The sequence below is a fragment of the Condylura cristata genome, unplaced genomic scaffold, assembly GCF_000260355.1.
Source record: "Condylura cristata isolate star-nosed mole 26May11 unplaced genomic scaffold, ConCri1.0 scaffold00011, whole genome shotgun sequence".
NCBI lineage: Eukaryota > Metazoa > Chordata > Mammalia > Eulipotyphla > Talpidae > Condylura > Condylura cristata.
Genome location: NW_004567112.1, coordinates 31786547 through 31810718, shown reverse-complemented (window position 1 = coordinate 31810718; position 24172 = coordinate 31786547). Strand labels below are relative to the sequence as shown.

Below are 24172 nucleotides of genomic sequence, written 5' to 3'. Positions count from 1 at the left end.
AGAGTCAGAGTAGGGAGCAGAACAGGCTGACTGACAAAGTACACTGTTGAGGGGAGCAGTGGGCAGGTCAGGAGAGGTCTGCCGTGCCATGTGGGCCAGCTCCGGAGCTGGGGATCAAACTCATGCTGAAGTGGCTTTAGCTTCTTAGTGCTGCATTTACCTGCCACCAGATAGGACCTGATTTACCTGGTTTTTAAACTATTGGTTTGGCTACTGACTATACTTGAAGAAAATTAATTTGAAAATCTAAAATAAAATACATGAAAATATTCATAGTAGCAAGATAAAGAAGCTGTTTCCAATAGTGGATGAGTAAATAAGAAAGAGCTGGTATATATACACAGTGGAATACTGTTCAGCCATAGAAAAAATGGAATCTTACCTTTTGCAAAAACAAGGATGGGGCTTGAGGGGATTAGGCTAAGTGAATTAAGTAAAGGAGAAAGACAAATACCATTTGACATTCACTAATTTGTGAACTATAAAGAAACAAAGAAAATAAAATTCTTGAACTCTGACTATAGAATGGGGGTTACCAGAGAGGAAGGGGATGGGTTGGAACAGATAGAGGGAACCACTGGGTGGTAGTGGATGGTGACTGGTCATTTGATTGTAGGCATAGTATGATAAGCACAGTTGCCAAAGTGAAACTGTATAAACACTAGTTGCCAAACTAAAACCTATATAATGTGTAAAACAACATTACCTCTATAAAAATAAACTATAGGGCCCTCCCTGGTGGCGCAGCGGGTTAAAGCACAGCATCAAGAAGCTAAAGCCATTTCAGCATAAATTCGATCCCCGCCTGCCCTGGACGGAGGTGATCCACATGGCGCATCAGACCTCTCCTGACCCGCCCGCTGCTCCCCTCAGCAGTGTACTTCGTCAGTCTGCCTGTTCTGCCCTCTACTCTGTCTCTGGTGAATCCTCTCACCACCCTTGCATCTCTGGCCTGTACCTCAATTCTGTATGCATAAATAAATAAATCTTTAAAAAATAAAATAAAATAAACTATATAAAAATAATTTGCAAAGACAATCCTTAAATCAGATTGGATAGTTTATACATGTCTCAGAATGAATCATCTTTCAAGGCACAAAACATGATGGAAAAATAGTACATCTAACTAAAATAAAACTCAATATTTTTGCCAAGCAATAAGTACCATAAACCAAGTTAAAAGACAACCTACCACCTGAGAGATTTCCCAACACATATATCCAACAAAGAAAATCACTAAGAAAAAGACAAACAAATCAATAGTTAATGTAATCAAACAATATGAACATGCAATTCCCAGAAGAGTAAAGCCACTGTTCAGCAAACATGAAAAAACATAGGTAGCCTCACTAATAATCAGAGAAAGTGCAAATTAAATAACAAAGAAGCTACCACACTACACTCCAGTGATGGGTAAGACCGCTGAAGTGTAGTGTCACCAAGTACGAGAAAGGACACACATGCTACGAATGCCCACATCCTGCAGCAGAACAAAATGTGACCCCTTTGAAAAGCACTTAGCTTTGTCTGGCAGCTTGAAAATGGACACCAGGAACTGCACAGGTGGACTTACGCATCCTAAAGCAGTGTTTTGAAAGGTGTGATTGTGCAGCAGCAGCAGCAGCCGCGGGAATATGCTAAAAATGGAAATTCTCCAGTCCCACACCCGGACTTACTGGTTTGCTGGGGGTGCATTTTAAGAAGCCCACCCAGCCAGCGTGCAGGCAACCAGATAGCCTCGTGTGCACGTGTTTGCACATCACGATACATCCATGGGTGTGTTATTAAAATAAAGCATTTGTGAGAGCTTAAACAGCTGCCGATAGAAGAGCAGACATAATGGCACATCACACGGTGTTCAAATCAATAAATACACATGCACCAATAGAGGTAAAAGATGAAAATCTCTTAAATCTTTTGGGTTTAAAGATATTATTTATATTAGTCTGTATATACTTGTACTGATTCATAATAATTACCTTAAATTTTTAAAGTAGTATTTCACTATAAACCTTGTTTCTGTACAAAATGAAATTTTTTCAAAGCCCAGTCTCAAGAATTAGGCTCTTAAAAACTGACTCTTTGTGACATCTAGTGGTAGCAGAAACAGTGACAATTTTAATACAATTGAATCCAGTTAGACTGGATTCAGAGAGTGTTGATATCTAGATTCTTGATTGAATTGTTTGTGTTTGTTTTTGTGTTTGTGATGCTTTCAAAGGGGATGGCACTTTGGGATAAAGTTGTTATCTCCTAGACATTAATTCTGTGCTCTGTCCTGAAATGCATCAATATACCCCAGATTAGTGCCTCCCAAACAAGAGCCCCCCTGACACCTGACTCTACATGTCGGTGAGAAGCTCTGGGCTTCTCCTTTACACCCTGGGACACACCTGAGCAGGCCTCCCTCCTTACCTTAGGCCTGATCTCTCTTGAGTCCTCAAGGTGCCCCCTCCAACTGCTCTAGCTTTCAGGATGCCCTTCACAACTATCTAATCAGCCATCACTTGTTTTCTTTACATTTACCATGTGGGGAATGACTTGAGAGCAGGAAACATTTTTTTGCATCTGTTCCTCCATGAGAATCTCATACAGTTGTTGGCAAGTAGTAAACCTTCATTAAATGAATCTGAGACAGTGCAGGTTCAGATTTTCATGACCTTAGGCCTCAACTCTCACAACAGCATCCTAAGCAGGAGCCATCCCAAACACCACACGGACAGCATATGAAAGCAACTCATCGGGACATAACACCTCTTTCTCACGTCCCATCCACAAAAAAAATGTCCTTCAGTGTGCAATTTCACCTCCTTCCTCTGCTGGCTCATACTGCCTACATGCCTACACTTCTTAGCTTGACAATGAGTATATTTTGCAGTCTGGTCCAGACTGACTTTTGTGAACTGTCCTCTTTTGTGAACTTGAACATCCCTTCCTGAGTCTGCTATCATTCAAGCATTGAGCAGGTATTCTCCCCTTCATTTCTCTGTTCACATTTCTACCCCCTACCCCAAGCTCCTTTGTGGGTTGTATATGTGTGTGTGTGTGTGTGTGTGTGTGTGTGTGGTTTCATTTTGTTCTTTTGCTTCCAGGGAGCAAGAAGCGACTTCTCTCCACATAAGAAATTGACACCACCACCTCTCACACCAGTCTGCACACTCAGATTTTAGCTAGCATCATCTCCCTTCACATGAGAGAAGCCTTTGCAGCCAACTCCCAGGAGGAAATGTAACTAAAGCATCTCGAGTACTCCGGAGTCCTATTCTTTTGCTCTTGACTTCTCAAGAACCAGTAATTTTCACCTCAGGTGATTGTTCTTAGGAGCTGGACACATTCCTTCCAGCGCTGCCTCCAGCGGCCCCCTGGGGTGGCTTCTGTAAACTCTCCCTCCTGTTCTCTCAGTGCAATCTCACATGCATAACCAGGTGCATTGGGGAATGCAAAACAATGCTTTCAAGTTGCCGCTGAAGCCCATTTATAAAAGTGCCTTTAGAAAAAGAAAGAATTCAAGTCTGGGAGAAAAATACAATGGGGAACCTCATCCTTTGAAACTTGAAACAAGCAAAAATTTATTACTCTTGAGTTGGTTGAGACTACAAATCTTGATCAATGTTTAATGCAACCTAAAAGCAAAATAAAAGTGAATATAGTTTAATACATTTATCATTGTGAAAATGCAAAGGCAAAGAAAATAGAGCTTAGATAATTTTATGTGCTTTGGTAATGGGACTTTTCAAGAATTTCAAATTATTGCAGGTAAAACTCAAATTCAAGAGAAAAGTGATTGCGTTCTCAATGCCTTCATGAAGCCACACTTTCTTCCACTTCTCTTGCTTTCCTTGCCTAGGGGTGCCCTTATTCTTCATGTGGGACTCCTCTGCTGTACCAGCCCCTTCAGTGCCAGAATTTCTAAGAGTCTCAATCTGACCCAGTGCCTGTCCCACATTTTGCATGCTCTTCTGGGTAACTGACTGGCTCACCTAGCTTCCCTCAGTGTTGTGTCGAGCAACACCATTCTGATAAAGAGATGGGAGTTGTAGCGCAGGCTACATAATGCAGGAGACTGTTCAAGAGCAAGATCCTGGCCTTTTTATTGGTAAATTAATCATACAGCATTAATCATATGAAGAAGTAGTAACGGATAGGGAAAAATAAAAGACATTGGGGAAAGGTGGAACTGTACTTCTCATTGGCTGATAGATTGGTATTGTAGATCAAGCCCTGACTTCCTTGTCAGGATTTCAATTTCATCAATCAAGCATCCACTGTTCAGCTTCTGGGTCCTTTGTTATGCATCAGTTAATGCCCACACACACACACACACTCCCGGGCATTCCCAGTGATACCTCATGGTGCATACCCTTCCCAGTGTGATCTAGCTTTATGCTCTTACTTGATTTGAAAGGTACCTCATAGGGTTGGGCTCCCATGATCAGGCAGTTCTGACCTTGCTTTAGGAATATAGAACTGTAGGTAACAAAATGGAGGCTGGATAAACCAGCCATTTAGGATTAGCAGACCCACACCTCAGCATGTATACCAAGGACGGTTGGATTCTTCTCTCCCCAGTTTGTCAGGACCCACTCAGGAAGGCCCCTAAGGGACCCTCTGCCACAGCAGTCCTGGCTTCCACCTGCTGATCTGCTCTAGGCTTACTACAAGTAAAAGAAGCTGTTTTTCACCAAACATTGTCCTATGGGTACTTACATCAGATAGCATTGGTTCATCAAGCTCCTCCACTCTGCTCAGGTTAGGTGCCCCATACCGGTCACTGATTTCAGCTAGTGTTTTGCCTGATTCCTAAAATCATAAACTTTATTTTTACTTTCAACTGACTTCCAAATAAATAGATTGATTTTCCTCTGATTTTGACAAGAAAATTTGAGATTACAAATCAAAACCCAACATTATTAATTCATGAAGTGAACTAATATCTGTTAATGACAAGACAATTCTAGGAATAAATGCTAAAACTTGCTAAAAGATACATTCTGAAAGATAGGCTAAATCATTGTTAAGTAATCCTGGAGTGACTATCTCATGACATTCTGGTTTTTAAAAATTCAAACACAACCTGAATGCCCAATTTTTACCCACTTTAATAAAGAGACATGTAAACCTACTTTACTTCAAGAAACATAATTTGGGAGAAAAGATTTTGCTTTAAAGCACTTCATATTTGTGTGTTTTATTATTAAGTTGAATATTTGGACTATCTTTTTTGACTGTTTACTTATTAAACACTTAACCACAAATGCACCAAAATGAAGCTTTACGTTTCAGGGTACTCATTCATTTTATATAACATAAAGTAACTGAGTAACTTTTCTTCTCACCTCCAAATGAGGGGCATCTTCACCCTTAACTATATTTTCCATATTCATTCTTGCCTCCTATAACATATAAAAATGAAGAAAAAATACATTATGCTTTTCAGTTTGATTCCTCGTTTGATTTTCACTCATTTTTCTTTTAGAATGTTGTAACCAATTGAAGGCAACACTGTTGTCATAAGGCGTTTGTTTAAGAAGGGATGTGACACACAAAACTGCAGGTCCCCAGCTCATTTAATCCTCTCTACCAGGGGAAGACTTCCTGCTGTGTTGATGATTACATGCAATGTCTTTGAAAAAAATGGATCGATAATAAAATCTGAAGCCGGCCCCCCCTGGTGGCACAGCACGAAGAAGCTAAAGCCACTTCAGCATGAGTTCGAAGCCCGCCCACCCCGGAAGGTGATCCACATGGCGAGGCAGACCTCTCCTGACCAGCCTGCTGCTCCCCTCAGCTTTGTACTTAGTCAGTCTGCCTGTTCTGCTCCCCTATTCTGTCTCTGGTGAACCCTTTCACAGCCCCTGCACCTCTGGCCTGTACCCCAGTTCTGTATGCAAAAATAAACAAATCTTAAAAAAAAAACAAACCTGAAGCCAAGTATTAGCAAAATGCGAAACATGACAAAACAAAAGTGTTAATAGAGTGAGAGATTTTAAAGAGAACATGAATTTTAGCATAGTAAGAAAGAAGTAAATGTTAAATGTAAGAGCTGAAATGTAAAAAATGAGGGACTTCATCTGTGAACAGATCATGGATGTGACACTCTAGAGCCACAAAACAGAGTCTAATACCCCCTATAACTTATAGACTTGAAAACACTCAAGCAGAACTTTCAAATGACTTTAACAAAAATAGCTTACCTTGTTTTATCATTTTGATTACTGTCTTCTTGACGTGTTCTAGTTTTCCTTCCTTCTAGACTAGTGAATCTTAACTGGAGAGAAAGGGCACATGTATGTATGTGTGTGTGCAGGTATGTTTCTACAACAGTCAGGCTAAGAGAATGTCAGCATCTGCATAGGTTTTGAATTTCCCCTTTACATCTCATCTCCTTTTAATCAATTCACCCTAGAGCTATTTTAAGATTACTTTAAATAATGATACTATCACTAGAAATCATTAATAAATATTCTATAAAGCCTGCTTCTGTTTGTAATTATGGCATACACTGGAGAGTAACATTTGAGTAGCAGATACTAGCTATGAACAAAGAATATGAAATAGCTCCTTGAATAGAATAGCTCAGTTATTCAGGAGTTTGGTTTATTTGATTCTTAACCTTTTGGATACCAGGAAACAGTGGGAAAAAATAGAGGTCTGATATCATACAGACCTAGTCAATAGAGGCAGACTTTTCCAGTATAAGTTACTATATATTTTACTTAATGAAAGACACGAATATCTCATCTAAAACGTGTTCTTAAATGTAAATGATTGTTGATAGTACATCTAACAGGAAGAGATTTACCGACTCAGAAATTAGAATAACCCCACTATTAACAAGAACTTCACTTCAACTCTGGCTACCACAATTAGGAGCAACAATCTCAACTAACATGTGGACAGCATCCTACCAGAGAACTCTACTGCTCACTAAGCTGTTGTACATACACGATCTTATTTGATCTTTATTGCAACCCAGTGAGCTATTTTTTTTAAAGATTTTTATTTATTTATTCATACAGAACTGGGGTACAGGCCAGAGATGCGGAGGGTGAGAGGATTCACCAGAGACAGAGCGGGGAGCAGAACAGGCAGATCGATGAAGTACACTGCTGAGGGGAGAAGCGGGCGGGTCAGGAGAGGTCTGCCACGCCATGTGGATCTCCTCCGGGGCAGGCGGGAATCGAACTCATGCGGAAGTGGCTGAAGCTTCTTAGTGCTGTGCTTTAACCCACTGCACCACCAGGGAGGGCCCTCCAGTGAGCTATTTTTAATAATGTATATGCTATTATTCCAATTTTTCAAAAAGGTTAACTGAGATTGAAAAAAAAAAAAGGCTGTAAGATTTGTCTAAGTCACACTGCTCTTGTGTGACAAGTGTTTAGTAGGCCAAGCAATAACAACTGGAAGAACTAAGGAATCCAAGAGATTTTTAAATAAAAGACATTTATAAAAATTTCAATCACCTGCTCCATTATGTCTTCTATTTTCTTTAGTTCTTCTATTCTCGCTTTCTCTTTTTCTTGCATTTCCAGCTCTAGCTGGAAGGCCAGTTGTTGCTGGATATTCAGGAATAAATGAATCAAATAGAGTCAGACCAATTGCAAAAATTAAAGTCACTACTTTGAAATGTATTATTAAGTTTATTAATAATCTTAAGTTTATGCATACTTAAATTTCAGTAATGTGTAAAAATAAATGGTCACAGCCACTCAACATTCAAGCATTTACAAATAATTCCTAAGGCATAGAATTAAAAAGGAAGCTTCTTTAAGCGCTTAAGAAAAACACTTTCTACAAAATCAAGGCATTTCCTCTGTACTTTGCATTACATAAAAGACGATAGCAATTTTTTTTTTAAGATAAAATTTCTTAAAACATAGATGGGTTCTCAAAGATAGCCAAACTTTGATTATAGACTACTGATGAGAAAATCTCAAGTATATTATCTGATATCATAGATAATCTACAATTTACTTGATCCCAACTCAACATATATGTCACACTTAGACTAGAGGTCAGAAAACTAAGTTTTGGGTCAGGCCAAATCTGACCAACTCTTGTTTCTATACAGCCTAGAAACTAAGAATGTTTTCAAATGGTTGAAAAATAATCACAAGAATAATATGTAACTATTCATGAAAATTACATGCAATGCAAGTTTTAGTGTCCATAAAGCTCTATTGAAACACAGCCAGGCTCATTCAGTGACTTATTGTCTGAGAGCTTTTGCAATCAGAACAGCTGAGGTGGGGCTCTTTTGACTTTGCACTGCTCCTTAGCACAAGTCACACAGTACATTTAATTCAGTCAGTGCATGTAGAGTGACACCGTATTACAACTCTGTGACATCTTTTTCTCAGTGCTCGCCCATCATGTCAAAATAAGAAAAGAAGTTTCTTAATTGATTCAACCTAAAATTATAAGGCTAAATATCACTGAGACGTACAAATTATACTTCAGGAAAGTCATTTCAAGAACTAATGTTTTTGAATCACAAGTATGTCAAGCTGCTTTATACACTTAAAGTACTAACACAAAATAAAACAAGAAACTAGATCTTCACTCCTATACAAATGTGTAGTGAATGTATTTTCCAAGTTCCAAGGACAGTGTTCCAGGATGTTTTTAAACCTTCATGTAAATAGAAAAGTAACTTCCATATTTCAAAATACCGTACCACATTCTCCAAAACCACCATTCCAAACCCCAGCCTTCTGTCCACACCTCCACCTTACCACCTCATTCTGCCGGCCACTTCATAGACAAGAAAGTGTCACACACACACAGTTTTTTCATGCCACAAAACCCACACACCCACACACACCTATGCTATCTCTCCTCTTTCCCTGAATGCAAAGACCCTCTACTTGCCTGGTCTATACACCAGACCCAATTTCTTCCTGTCTCTATGGAAGGCTGACTCTAGAGATAAAGCCCTCTATTTCTTAACATAAACCACTGCCTTTCCATTTGGTTTCCTTAAAGAAAAAAAAAAAACTTCCTTGGAAACATTACCTCACTTGCCATCTCCCCTGCTTCACCACACTCTGTCCACACTGATCCCATCAGTGTCACCAGGGGTGACACTCAAATCACGGGTGTGGCTGACACAGGGCTTCTTCAAGAACACACTCTCACTACCTCACCAGTGCAGCTGCTTCAGCAAAGGATATACACACAAAAGAAGAAGTTATGAGAAGCTATAGCCAGAGATGGGGAGTTTTTAACACTTGGGTTGAACCACATGGAGGTAGACACTGGTAATTCCAGTTACCTCTGAGCTCTGTCTTACCTCCTGGAACATGAGTTCCTCTGCTTTGAGCCTCTCCATCATTTCCTGCTCCATTAGAGCTGCTTCTCGTTCACGTTCCAATTCCACCAATTCCTTTTCTCTCTAGTATTAAAAACAGTATCACATGACTAATCAGAGAAAAAAAACTTCATAAAAATGAACTTGAGGGCCTTCCCTGGTGGCTCAGCGGGTTAAAGCACAGCACTAAGAAGCTTAAGTCACTTCCGCATGAGTTGGATCCCTGATCCCCGCTGACCCGGAGGTGATCCACCTGGCCTGGCGTGGCAGACCTCTCCTGACCCACCCGCTGCTCCCCTCAGCAGCGTACTTCATCCATCTGCCTGTTCTGCTCCCCATTCTGTCCCTGGTGAATCCTTTCACCCTCCGCATCTCTGGCTTGTACCCCAGTTCTGTATGAATAAATAAATAAGCCTTTAAAAAAAAAATGAACTTTATGGCATCTTGGTGACCAAAAATAGGATAAGGGTTAAACAAAGTATAGTCTGTCCATTTGAAAACTGTACAATAATTTGAATTAAAGAATTAAAATTATATACCAAGTATGATCACAATTATGTAAAAAAATCTACATCAAGTAGAAAAAAGTCAAGAAGAAAATACCTAAAGATCTTAATAAAGGTCTTCTTTGGGTATTATCTTCCTTCTACTTTTTTGGTTGGAGCTTTCATATAATAAGCACTATTTTTATAGGGAAAGAAATAATAATGAACTTAGAATAAACAAATCTGACCAATTATTTTATTTTCTAATTTTCTAAAAGAAGATCCATACTTACTAATTGCTCTGCAGTCACAGTTTCCTTATACTTGTAAAGCCACAACGCTAAATATTCTATTGGATCCACTGGACGAACTTTTGCTACTTCTGCAAGACCCTGAGTTAGACATGCCCCGAGGTGCTTTTGAAGATACGCTGACTCCATTCCTAATATTTAAACAAAAACTTCTAAAAGAGAAATATTTTGCATTAATGCAGGAAGCTTTCACTGAAGATACAATAAAAGTGAGGCCAACAAATCCTGAATGCCACCAGTCCTGGGTATCTCTCATCAGGGATGGTTGCAGGAGATAGTTTGCCAAAAGACACCACACAAGTTACCACAATTAAAATAATCTGAAAACTCTGAAGGACTCTCAAGTCCAAGGGAAACTTTAAGTATTGAGTGAAAGGTGACAATATGCCAAGCAACATACCTGAAAGTGGAGTTAGTGTCCCAAATGCACTGTGCATTGTTTCCAGTATGAGGACAGTTGGGCAGAGAACATACGTGAACACTCGAGGATCCCCTGGGAGAAATGGCACTCATCCCCAACTTCTCATTCCAGAGTCATTGTCATAATGACTCTGCCAAGAAGCTCCTCCCCAGCCATTTAAAAAAAAATTTCAATAGGCTCTCCCTGGTGGTGCAACAGGCTAAAACACCGCATTATGAAGCTCTGCAAAGCCACTGCAGCATGAGTTTGATTCCTGTCCAGGGAGCTGACCCACATGGCGTGGCAGACCTCTCCTGGCCTGCCTGCTGCTCCCCTCAGCGAGTATTTCAGTAGATCGGCCTGTTCTGCTCCCCACTCTGTCTCTGGTGAATCCTTTCACACACACACCCCCACACACACCTCTGGCCTGTACCACAGTTCTGTAAGCATAAACAAACATCTTTAAAAATATATTGCAATAATATCACAGATGAAATCATGAATCTCCATGGCCAAATAGTAAAATAAAATTCAACCTCCAAAGAATAGCATTTTGTCTTCCGGCTCACCACCAAACATCTCTTCTGCCTCCAACATACCCTAACTATACTGAACTTGTCATTTTCTGCTCACACTTTGTACATCTCAATCTCGATGACTTTTGTACACAATGATCTCTCACCCTCTCAGCTTGGGAAATAACTCCTCAACTGCAAGATGTCATACATCATCTCTCATTCCCTAAGCTTTCTTAGGCCACATAGCCCTTGTCACATTATCTGAGAATGATCTGTGCATGTCCATGTCTGTTCTATCACTAAAGAAAAGTTCCTAGCTCCTCAAGGAGTGTGTTTTAATCATAGTGGAAAATGAATAAGCTCCATTTCCAGTAATGGTCCAAAGTATATAACTGAAAGATGAACAAGAATAGTCTTAGATCAGAACTATTTTTTTTTTTTTCAGTAAGAAAGTAGAGGTGCGGCAGACCTCTCCTGACCTGCCCGCTACTCCCCTCAGCAGTGTACTTTGTAGATCTGCCTGCTCTGCTTCCTGCTCTGCCTCTGGTGAATCCTCTCACCCTCCGCATCTCTGGCCTGTACCCCAGTTCTATATGAATAAATAAAATCTTTAAAAAAAATAAAAGAAAGTAGAAAACACTATATCTCAAGTGCTTTGAAAAAAATTGGTCACTCTCAAATTACCCTGTTAAATCCAGATTCTTAAGAATGTAATGAAATGTATTCATTGTTCAGCAAAACTATACTGAGTACGTATTATATGTCAGGCATGAGCAACTGTAAAGGATAGAATGCCAGGGTATCTAGACCTGTCCCTAGATAAATGTATACTTAGTATTCTGCATAAAATTTCATAATACTAAGCTCTGGAGGTTTATGCATTGACCTTAATAATGTTCTCTCATATAATTGTAATGTGAATGCAAAATGGTATGATCCCTAAAGAGGGGAACTTGGCAATACCTAGAAAGTTACATGTGTATTTTGATCTCTGGCTTGTCAATCTCACTTCTGGGATACTGTTTTTGCAAAAACATGAGAGGATATATACAGTGGTCATTTTGCAGTGTTACTTAGAAATAACCAAAGCAATTCCCTATCCAAAGGTTCATTATTAAGGGACTAATGAGCTAAAAACAGCATAATGGATTATTGTGCAGGTGAAAAAGGGAATGAGGAAAGCCTCTAAAATTGGGAGTGATCTCTAGGACAGATGTGACATAAAAGAAGCAAGGCACAGCATTGTATATACTACATAGCCTGTTATCAACCAGTGAGGTCTGGAATGTGTACGTGTGGATACACAGATGCAATCATCAGAACTGTGAAAACTAGTGACTGGTATAAATGAACCTATTTCCCTCTTGAGTTGTTACTGTCTAAAGCACAGAAAGGGGAGGTCATATAAAGAAAACAAACTCCTGGTCCTGCTCCAGAAGAAAAAGACATAGGGGATGGGGAGCGGCCATCGTCCCTGCTGCTGGTCTCCGTCTATGGGCCCTGAGTCACATTGGCACTGGGACCCAAATGAGGTTCTTTACCTGGTTTGGCGTTTTTTCCTATCCACGAGGTGGAGATAATAACCATCCCATAAAGCTGTTGACATCAATGTTGTTTTTCATGCACTAACAAGCAAACATCTTTGATCAACATAAGAAAGCCCCTACCCACAGAAACAGTAGCTTCGAATCTGAAGAGGTTGTCACAAGAAATAGGGGACCCCAGTCATGCTTGGGAGAAAGTCACCCGAGAAAGTGGGAAGGGCTAGGTTAGGCTGTCTGATTTGGCAAATAAAAATACAGGATGTCCAGTTAAATGTGAATTTCAGAAACCTGAACCGTTTTGTATTATACTTCGTATTATACTGTGCTTGTGCTGAAAAAGTGTACTCCTTTCTCTGAAATAATTGGGAGTTCCATATTTTATCTGGCAGGCTCCCCGCCCCCCAACCCCCCCACAGCTCCTCCCCATCCCAAACCCCCCACCCCCTTTAGTTCTTTTTCACCTCTGTCCCACAGAGGGGTGTCCCATTTCCTCCGATCCCTACAGTGAGGGAACCGGATCGGTGAGAAGTGAGAGGAGGAGTCAGCCCCGGCCCTGCCAAGTGGGCCTGGGGGGGAGGTGGAGGGGCGCGGAACTCACCCCGAGCTCAGCCGCGGAAGCCTGGGCGTGTACCGAGCCCAAAGCGGTGCATAAGATTCAACCGTCAAAACAGTCCCTTACCGCTGGAAGCCAGCCTAGCACCAAGGACGGTTGCCCAAAACGCGCCTGCGTCTTGGGGCGCACACCCTACGCTCCCACCTACCCAGTACCCGGGAGCCGCGTCCCGTTGCTAGGCAACAAGCAATCAAGCTTTGGGCGCCTGGGAGACCGGTCGCCTGCAGTTTCCGGAGTCCCGCGAGCGACCTGAGAACTCTGGGCGAAGGGAGCGAGGCGCAGCAGTGAGTGGGAAAGGGCGGGGAGGGCGTGCGGCAGGAGGAGGGGTGCGTGTGAGTGGGGTGGACACGCGAATGGGAGGGAGAGAACTCCTGGCAGAAGGCTGCGCTATGGGGTGAGCAAAGAGCAACGCGGGAGGTTCGGAGGGTGCTGCCCAGACGGGAGGGAGCTTAAGGTTAGAAGACCAGGGAATAGCTCCTGATGGCGGTGAGGAGTCCCGCGCGCCCCGAAAGAAAGAAAGGAGCAAGCGGGTGTGGGGAGGAGCAGCAAAAGCCTCTTGACTCTGAGGGACCGGGCGGGTGCTCAGTTTTAACTTATATGCAGAGCGGTGCTGAGCAGGAGAAACTTCACTAGAACCTGGCTGAGGTATTAAATGCCAGAGTGGGCACTGAGAGATGGAAGGTGGACCAGTCTGGCAGAAGGGAATACCATCTATTGCACACTCCCACCCCTTCCACCACTACTACAAACTCAGTGGCTTTAAACACATTAATTCACTTATGCTTTTTGAAGTCAGAAACCAAAATGATTTTACAGGGCAAAAACCAAGTCAACAGGATTGGGCCCTTCAGGAGGCCTTAGAGAAGAATCCAAATCCTTGCTTTTCTCAGCTCCTATGAACTTTTTCACATTCTTCAGCTCGTGGCCCTGAATCACATCACCTTTGCTTCCTCCACTTCCTTTTCATATCTTCTTCACTTCGTTCTCACAGTTTCCCTCTTATAAAGACCCTGATGATTACATTGTGCCTACCTAGATAGTCCAGTATAATCTCTATAAATTGAAATTCTTGAATCATATCTGCAAAGTCCCTTTTTCCCTATTAAGGTCACATTCATCAGTTCCAGGTATTAAGACTTGCACATCTATGGAAGTCATTATTCACCCCTACCATGCTGCGTGTTTTCCTTAGAACAAGAACATTTCCTTACTCATATTTCAGTTACCATAAACAGAAAATTTATACAATCACTTTATACAATCACTTTCAGTTATACAATTACTTTCAGTTGATCCACCTTCTCAACCACATCTCTCTCTCTCTCTTTTTTAAAGATTTATTTATTTGTGCATACAGAACAGCCAGAGGTGCAAGGGTGGTAAGAGGATTCACCAGAGGCAGAGTGGGGAGCAGAAAGTACTCTGCTGAGGGGAGCAGCGGGGAGGTGAGAAGGGGTCTGCCACGCCATGTGGGTCACCTCCCCAGCGGGGAATCGAACCTGTGCTGAAGTGCTGAAGTGTGGTGCTGTAATCTGCTGCACTGCCAGGGAGGGCCTCAACCACATCTTTTATAGGATCCCCTGCCCTACCCCACACACATCCAGTCCATGTGATCATGTGTTGCATGGAGTTGTTATGCTCTTTCAGGCTTCTTTGATCTTTGTCTTTCAGGAACAGTTGCAAACTGTTTCTTAGTGTGGTTTTGTTTGATATTTCCTCAATTTGATTCAAGTTTTGCATTTTGGGTAGGAATCCACACAACTGTATTTTGTCCCACTAATCCAAGTTTCAAGTCAGGAGACACATGTCACATTGCCCTTTTATTAGTGGTGGTGACTTTGATCACTTGGTTAAAGTTGTGTGAACCAGGTTTCACCATTGCAGGTATCTATTTCCCTTTGGAATTGATATATAATATATGCAGAGATACTTTGAAACGATATAAATACTGTTCTTCATATCAAATAGTCACATAATTTTAGCACTACTTGTTTCAGTTATACTATGATGGTTACAAAATAGTGATTTCTTTTAAAGCTTCATTATTCCTTTCAGATTCTACTTGCCTCCTTTCCCTTTCAGATTCTACTTGCCTCCTTTCCCATTTACTAATTTACTATTACCTGATGCATGGGTCCTTATTTTACTCAATTAGTTAGAACTCATTATGATCATTTATTTTGTTGGCCAAATTGTTCCAGATTGAATACTAGCTGAGACTTGTGTCCCCAGCAATTTTATTTTTTTAGCATCTTCTTTTTTTCTAAAGATTTATTTATTTCTGCTTACAAAACTGGGGTACAGGCCAGAGTTGCAGGGGCAGTGAGAAGATTCACCAGAGACAGAGTGGGGAGCAGAACAGGCAGACTGACTACACTGCTGAGGGGAGCAGCGGGTGGGTCAGGAGAGGTCTGCCACGCCATGTGGGTCAGCTCCCTGGCCAGGGATCGAACTCATGCTGCAGTGACTTCGGAGAGCTTCATAGTGCGGTGTTTTAACGGTTGTGCCACCAGGAAGAGCCCTTTTTTTTTTGCATCTTTTAACTTTCTGGGACAACAAAATGTTCCTGGCTTATTTGGACTTTCTGTTTCCTTGGAGTTAGCCATTTCCCCAACGAACCATGATTCCTTTTAAGTTGTGAAGACTATTTAAAAACAAGTCAGTGTGCTCATTGTTACCAAGGCATTTTTACTTGTAGGCCTTTGCAGTGGAAAGAACTGGGGATTTTTTTCTTTTATGTCCATATCCATATCTATTTATCTTCCCTTCCTTAAACTGAAAAATGCCTCCAGAAAAAAATACCCTCGGGCTGGATGTAAGCCTTTATTGATTAGCTCCTTTGGAGTTAAAATATACAAACTTCTTTGGACCCTCCCTGGTGGCACAGCGGGTTAAAACACAGCTAAAGCCACTTCAGCATGAGTTCAATCCCCACCCGGAGGTGACCACATGGCGCGGCAGACCTCTCCTGACCTGTCCGCTGCTCCCCTTAGCAGTGTGCATCTTCGATCTGCCTGTTCTGCTCCCGGCTCTGTCTCTGCTGAGTCCTCTTGCTGCTCTTGTGCCTCTGGCTTGTACTCTAGTTCTGTATGCATAAATAAAATAAATCTTTAAAATATATATATGCAAACTTCAGGAATATGGAGTTGGTAAAAAATAGGCCAGGTAGGAGACCATTTCCTGCACAATCTGTTAAAGGTAAGATTTAATAAAAACCAGCTACCAGGCTAAGAGCTTTACAGGTATTTCTTAATCTTTCTTAATCCTCACAATTGCAAGGCATGTGTCTTTGTTATCCTGTTTAACAGATGAGTAAATTGAGACTCTAAAAGACTGGAAGATTACACAGCAGATCAACAGCAAAATCAGCATTGGAATTTGGCCTATCTGATCCTGGAGTCTGTGCTCATACTACTTCATGCTGCCACTCCTAACTTGCTGTCTACCTCAGACTGAAATCCAATTAGCAATTCGAAGGGTATCAGTTCAACTGCAAATGGCTGCTTGCTTCATCAGTAGAGTGGAATGTTGTATTAAGGGTTACAAGTCCCTGACCAGGAGCTATAGTGCCCAGCATTTTCCATCCCTGTCCTTCCCAGGGCTTCTCAGTCATCTCTGGTGAAGTAAATTAGCCTGTTGATCAGTGTGTCATAGATGACTGCAACTTCCACCCTCACAATGGCTCTGTCTGTTTGCTACTCAGACCTCTTGCCTACTTGCTTATTTCTGCCTACTCAAGGATAGGAATGTATGGCAATAGCCACCTTGGCCATCTACCTATCAACTTCTCTCAGGGCTGATGACCTCCAGGATTTATTATCTAACCCAGGATAGCTGGTGAGCTCTAGGGGAAAAGTCTATTTGATTGTAAGTGCTACTGATAAATCTGTATTGATTGATCCTGTCTCTTTTGGGAAGGATGGGATCCAGAAACAGCTCATTTTTGTACTGAAATGAATCTGAGTTGGTTAGTAAGTGTCTATTTTTAAAATCAAATTAGGTTTGTAAAATAGTGTGACTCTCTTTTGGCATTCACCAGGTCCAAAAATGGAAACCGAATACCTGAAGAGATGCTTTGGAAATAGCCTGACTCAGGCACTGGAAGAGGTGGCGAAAGTTCGGCCAAGTGACCCCATAGAGTACCTGGCTTACTGGCTTTACCATTACAGGAAAACCTCTAAAGCAAAAGAAGAGGTGTGTGACACATACTGGATTGGCTTGGGGCGGGGCTTCTAGCTTTTCCAAGGTAACTTTAAATACAAAGCAGAATTCCAGAGTTGGCCTGGGAAGTTTCTTCTTTGCTCCAGCTTGTGACATGCACTTAGGCCCAGGTACTTCAGGGTGTGGGGGTTCTGGAGACCAAAGAGTGAAGCCAGCTCAGTAGAGCTGTGAGTTGGTGGGTTGGAGAGATCCTAGCTGGCTAACACTAGGTATAGGAGCAAACTCTTGAGTTTGCAGATCTGGGACCTGAGGTCTGTGAGGTGTGTGGGGAGGGAGACCCCTCTGTGCTTGCCTCCCTGGGACTGACCTGACTTGACTCTTGTCACATCACCCCAGAAAAGGAAAGAGGAGATTCAGCTAAAAGAGGAGTATGATAATAGCCTCAAGGAAAACAAAACAACAGAAATGCTGAAGCAAGAAGAGTATTTGCTTCAACAGAGAGATGAACAGCGTCACAAGGTAGGGGAGGAGCTCAGTACCGGCACACACATCTCAGTGATGGACCCGGACAGACCAAGGCAGGCAGCCTGGCTGCCTGTCGATCACTTAGCATGCCCATTTGACTACCTTTTCCTCCATATCCATATGTTTATATGTAAACCAATCTTATTGATAATATTCTTGCCACTGAAAAAAGAAAATGTTTAAAGGCAATTTTCATTTCAGATTTCAAGAAATACCTCAGATGTTACTGACTTTTTTTTTTTTAAAGATTTATTTATTTGTGCATACAGAACTGGGGTACAGGCCAGAGGCTCAGGGGCGGCGAGAGACTTCAACAGAGACAGAGTGGGGAGCAGAACAGGCAGATCGACGAAGTACACTGCTGAGGGGAGCAGCGGGCGGGTCAGGAGAGGTCTGCCACGCCATGTGGTCACCTCTGGGGCAGGCGGGAATCCAACTCATGCGGAAGTGGCTTTAGCTTCTTAGTGCTGTGCTTTAACCCGCTGTGCCACCAGGGAGGGCCATGTTACTGACTTTTAAATCAGATTTTAAAAAATCAAATATATCATTGGAACAAATTTTTTTTTTAATTTTTTTTAAAGATTTATTTCTGCATACAGAAGTAGGGTACAGGCCAGAGATGCAGGGGCGGTGAGAGGCTTCACCAGAGACAAAGTGGGGAGAACAGGCCGACTGACGAAGTACACCGCTGAAGGGAGCAGCGGGCGGGTCAGGAGAGGTCTGCCACACCATGAGGATCACCTCTGGGGCAGGCGGGGATCGAACTCCTGCTGAAGTGGCTTTAGCTTCTTAGTACTGTGCTTTGACCCGCTGCGCCACCAAAGAGGGCCCAGAACAAAATATTTTAAAATAAAATCCTTTGAGCCCTTTTCAAAATGTATTTTGAAAAAGATCAAACATGGTTATTATTAACCGTGTTCAAGTGAACACTGCAAGTATATATTATTTACTGAAGTATTTTGTTCATTCGGCGCTGTTAGTTTATGTATCAAGCCACAGATGCCACCTCTGTGATGCTGTAATAGTGATCATAAATTACTAACTTGGAATACTTAGAAATAGCCATGTATTTCTTAGTCTAAAAGTATTTCTTTTATCTCCAAGAATTTTTGCCATGTCTTCTTGAAAACTTCTTGCATCATTTCTGTGTTTTCTAGGAAGTGCAAAGATTCCTAGATAGGATATTGATTTACTGTGTTGGAAATCTGACATCATTTTCCCGATCACTAGGCCCTGTGTGTTAAAAATCATTAATGCAGGCTTATACAATTCCCTAGCTTTAACTAGTTTCCAAAGTCAACTTTGACGAAGACATGAAAATATTAAGCTTATTTATATTTATACTAACAGGCTCAGCTTTCCTCATAAACACTTGATACACATACTTTTTCCAGTCCAGATGTCTGATAAATAAATTGAAATAATGTCAGCTTCATACTATTGTTAGACTATAGTCTAAAGGAACTCTTAAGAACAATTCATTCTTCCAGAAGTTGGATGATGGTAGAGGTGGTGTCAGCAAGTAAAAGTTGCCATCACCTAGAGAATCATGAGGAATAAAGTATATAATTTTAACTTAAAAAAAAAAAAACTTTTGAACTCAGCATTGTTTTTAATAACCAAACACAAAATCTGCAAACAATCCAAAGAGCTGAAAAAAAAAAAAGTTGCCATCACCTTGCGGCCCCTACTAATCTTGTTCTGACACAAGCTTCACTGTTAATAGAAATAGATAATGCAGAGAAAGATTCCCAAAACTCTCCCCTGGTTTTATGGTGACTTTATTAAATAAAAATTGCTCACATCAATATTCTGAATCGTCCTTTTGTGTAGTGCTCAGGTTTATACCCTGTAGCAGAGTTCTTTAGCAAGATTCAGTTAAGCAAAAGGTTGCCAAGTGTGAAAAAAGGCAGTTACAAGTGAAGATGAGGAATGAGAACCAATACCAGGCCTGGACTAGTGCAATTTCTCAGTTTTAAGAAAGTGTTCATATGCAAGTTGTGGTTATGGAAATCAGCTCTCTTTGTTAAAAAAAAGGAGATAAGAAAACCCAACAGTGATCTCCCTTATGCCCAGGATGGGTTGTTTGTAAGGTTTCAACAGGCCTGTTGATTTAGCTATTGGACTTCTATGCATGTGCTTAGAGCACTGCAAGATTTTTCCTAACTTAAACCATCATTGTTTGCATACAACTTAGAAAGTCTTTGAGTATCCCAGATTGAATACTAATGACCTAGTACATGTATCCAAGAAAGAATAGAAACAGAACATAATTATGTGTGGTAGAGATCATATCCAATTATAGGAACCAAGAAAAAATTCACACAATGGGTAGCATTCGAGTCAGAATTGATCCTGGGACTTCTGGGCTAAGATGGGATTAGTGTGCCCAGTTTACTCCTTTTAATTTGTGAAATTACTTATAAGTCCTTTTTTATCTTACTCATTTGAAGGTAGTGTCTGGCTTTCAAGTACTTTTTCTCTTGATGATGGATCCCCTTTTCCTACTTTTCATAAATCTAGTCTTATTTATATGTTGGACATTATAGATGATACCTTTTAGGTCAAGTCTAAATTTTGCCATTTACCTTTACAAAAGTGTTGAGTTTTATTCTGGCAGATAGTTATTAAAGTATTGCTGGATCATCTGTGTCCTATCAAGTTTTGTGCTTTACTAATGCATGTCTGTTTAGTTTTGTTCCTAGTCTTAGGCATGAAAATGACATTATTATGTTCTTGCCAAACTGAGTATGGTTTACTTTGCATGAACAGCATTTTTTTTTTGTCCATTTAGCCACTAAAATCCACAGAGAAGACCCAATCCATGCAAGAGAATACAAAACTCCTCGAGAAAGAGGCCTTGGAGAAGGAATCCCTACCAAGTTCTTCCATTATGACTCCAGAAGAGCCTCAAGAGATTTTTCAGTCATTCAAACAGACTAACTACAATCTCAAAACTCCAGAAGAAATAAATTAGCAGGATTTTCTACATGAAATTGCTCACAAACTGCAGCCTAGTGCCAGATCTCCTCCTTTGGCTGTCAGAAGGTGGATGTTCCCAAGGTGCTTGCTATAAGCCAGCTAAAGAGCTTGTATTTGAAAATGATAACTATGTGTAGCTAAAACCAAGAATTGAGGGACTTTGGGAGAAGGTGTCTACAGACACTCTCCAGCCCAAGTCCTGTTCTGATAGCCATGAAAACCTTTTAATCATGTGAAGATTTGAACTAATTACAGGATAAAATAAACTCACAGTAAGGATTGTTAAAAAGTAAGCGCTTGAGGGTTTTCAGAGATTAGACATTGAAAACACATCATGTACCGTACTGTTTTAATTTTAGCTAACTTTGCAGTCAGACCCTTCTGACTGTTTACAATTGCTTTTGTGTATACATGATCACTGATAAAACAGGGATTTCAAAGAACTACAGTGACAAACTCAAGGCCTTGAAATTGTTTTCAGTTATTCTCTATTGGTATTCAACTATCAGCTAGATGCTGCTGACTTCAGTAGATTTCTGAATTTAATCAAGGTTCCCTTGGACCTGACTACCTGCTTGACATCCCTACCTAAATGACCAGTGGACATTGCAAACTTAATTTACTCAAGTGGATCACTGATGTTCTCCCTAAATCAATTTCCCTCCATTCTCCTGTGTGATCAGATCCAAACACTTGGTGTTGAAAGGGATCTGAGACCAGGAGAACTTGGGGAACAGGAAAGGCTGAGATGCAAGACAGTGATTTTAAACAATACAGGAACAGAAGGAATGAAACAGCTCCCAGGAAAATAGAAGTGTTCCACTGAAATCTTGCTGAGCTAGTCACCGCCTAGAGTAAGATCCAGTTACAGGATAATTAGGGAACAGAAAAACAGCCACCAGGATATTTCCTGACCACCTAGTGCATAATCAATAGTCTGGCACATTAGTCAATCAGAGTGTGACGTTCATCATCAGAGACAGGCTGGAGTAAGTGGGAGCCTTTGCTTGGACCCCCTCCTGCTGTCAGGAGGCCTTTTCTCTTGCTTCAATAAATCCACACTTGCTTGCTCCCAGTCGGTATGACCACTGTTATTCTTCAACCGGTGTACACAAGCCCAGACACATCCTCTCCTAACAGTGCCATCCTTGACTTTAATTTTTGGTCACTCTATGTCTGGTCTGGTCTGTTACAGGGCAAGGACATCCTGCCCCTCCAGCATGTCTACTTTCATTACAAAAGAAACTAGAATTCAACCACTTGAATCCCTAAGTCATAACCATCTTTTGCTTAGATTATTACAATAAGCTGGTAGCTGACCTCCCTTCTGCTCTCGATTTTCTCTTGTCTATTCTCAACAGTAAAGCCAGGATGAAAGTACTAGTACACATATCAGATGATGTGTAATAAGTGGTTTCCTGCTCAGTCATAGAAACATTTAAGTTCCTTAGTGGTGCTGGTTTGAAGAGATGCTGGGTCTGTGAGTTACTGTTGAGAAAACTTCCACCAGAGTTCCCATTTAGCACTCTGGCATTTCCCCATGAGGCAAAGACTTGGCCATATCCCAAGGCCAGTTTTATTACATTAAAACAAGGGAAGGAGAGACCTGCGGGAAGAGCTGGCACATGTTTTGCAAAGGGAAAAGATTTATTTATTTATTTATTTTATTTTTTTAATTTTAACTTCTTTTTTATTTAAAAAAAATTTAAATAATATGATAGTTTATTTTTACATCATTTTTTTGCCTTTTCCAATCTCAGCTGTAATCCCTGTGGGCTTCCCACCACCAAATCACCCATCTGCCATCACCATAGTCCCATGCACCCCCCCACACTCATTTTTGATCCCATTCCCCACTCCAGCCCCATAATATCTCTGGCATATAGTTTTTCATTATCAGTATTATTTTCTCCCCTGTTTTTTTTTTTTTATGCTCCTGCTATGAGTGAAACCATCTGGTATTTTCCCCTTTCTTTCTGGCTTATTTCTTATTTCTTTCTGGCTTATTTCACTAAACATGACCCCTTCCAACTCCATCCATGTTGCTGCAAAAGGCATGTGTTTATTTTTTTTGGTTGCTAAGTAATAATCCATTGTGTATATGTACCACATCTTTTTAATCTAGTCATCTACTTTTGGGCATTTGGGTTGTTTCCACATCTTTCCAATTGTAAATAAAACAACAATAAACATGGGGGTGCAGGTGTCTTTTGAATCAGTGTTTTTTCAAAGGGAAAAGTTTTATGAAAAGAAACACCTGCCTCGTTCCAGGTGGGCAGGAGAGCTGCCTTTTGCCAGTGCAGAAATGGTACAGATAGTGTGTGTTAAGGGAGGCCCATTCCTTTGTAGAATGCTTATCTGTTGTTGATTACTTCTAGGATGTGACTAGGTTGATTTGTAAGGCCCCTGTGATTCTCTGCAATGGCCCCAATCTCCATATCCCACCTCGGGTCTGGGCCTCAGAATACTTTTCTGTAACCACCTGACACTTGCTAGAGCAGATTTTTCATATCTGTAGCTGGTTTAACAACTGTGTGTATCATTTCTACCCCCACCTCCAGGTTCTGGTCTTGTGATGCCCCCATCCTAAATTCTTTTAGCATTACAGAGCAGGGAGAGAAGCACCCCAGAACCCCCAAACCTGCCACTCTAAATAGATTCTGCCTACCATCACATCAAGACAACACATATAAGACCTTAGTGGAAAGAAACTTTAATACAATTAGAGTGCAACAACAAAATACAATATGGTTTTCAAATTAAGCACCCAAAGTTCCCCACCCCCTCCTGGGTAAATGCCCTACTAAAGAGGGTTGGCCCAAAGCAGGGCCACTCATGCCTGAAAGCCTGCCCCAAGTCTAACACACCTACCTATGATGGGGACCCATAGAAAAGGTTCCAGGCATTTTGAAAGGAAAGTGTCAGAAAAGAAATCACAATTGAAATAAAAGCTGCCATTGTTAACCTCCCCATGGGTCTCTCACCCTCATCTGTTTCAACCAGTGCAGGACTGTCCGGGGGACTAACCCCGATTTCAGGCTGTTGAGAGGCGGACACAGGCAGGGTCTCAAGGTGGGAACGACGTCTGTGAGGCGATATTCTAAAAATTGGGGAGTACAAGGGAGCAGGAGTGAGGAAGACATGGGAGTCGGAGTTGGGTGCAAATCTTCCTGCTCTGCCTTCAGCAGAGGTTTATTTTATACATTTCAAGCAGGCAGAGGGGTGACATTAGCATACGAAAGGGGCTGAGATCACAATCTCCTTTTTGCTAAGAATAGTCTAGGGTCGTTTTGACCTTTACTTGAGATTATAACATTCTAAAA

The 24172-nt window shown here is 41.3% G+C and overlaps 2 protein-coding genes across 2 annotated transcripts; one reads left to right on the top strand and one right to left on the bottom strand.

Moving 5' to 3' along the window:
- Positions 1–3593: 3593 nt before the first annotated feature.
- Positions 3594–10235, bottom strand: DYDC1 (DPY30 domain containing 1). The gene is made up of 6 exons (XM_004680697.1): positions 10089–10235; positions 9293–9394; positions 7464–7556; positions 5325–5393; positions 4708–4800; positions 3594–3623 (listed from the first exon to the last, which is right to left on the bottom strand). Exons 1-6 carry the CDS (start codon positions 10233–10235, stop codon positions 3594–3596), a joined length of 534 nt encoding a protein of 177 aa, XP_004680754.1.
- A 3210-nt stretch (positions 10236–13445) lies between these two features.
- Positions 13446–20844, top strand: DYDC2 (DPY30 domain containing 2). The gene is made up of 4 exons (XM_004681056.2): positions 13446–13465; positions 17221–17375; positions 17739–17883; positions 20678–20844. The coding sequence occupies exons 2-4, from the start codon at positions 17229–17231 to the stop codon at positions 20842–20844; spliced, it is 459 nt and encodes a 152-aa protein (XP_004681113.2). The 5' UTR covers positions 13446–13465; positions 17221–17228.
- Positions 20845–24172: the final 3328 nt, after the last annotated feature.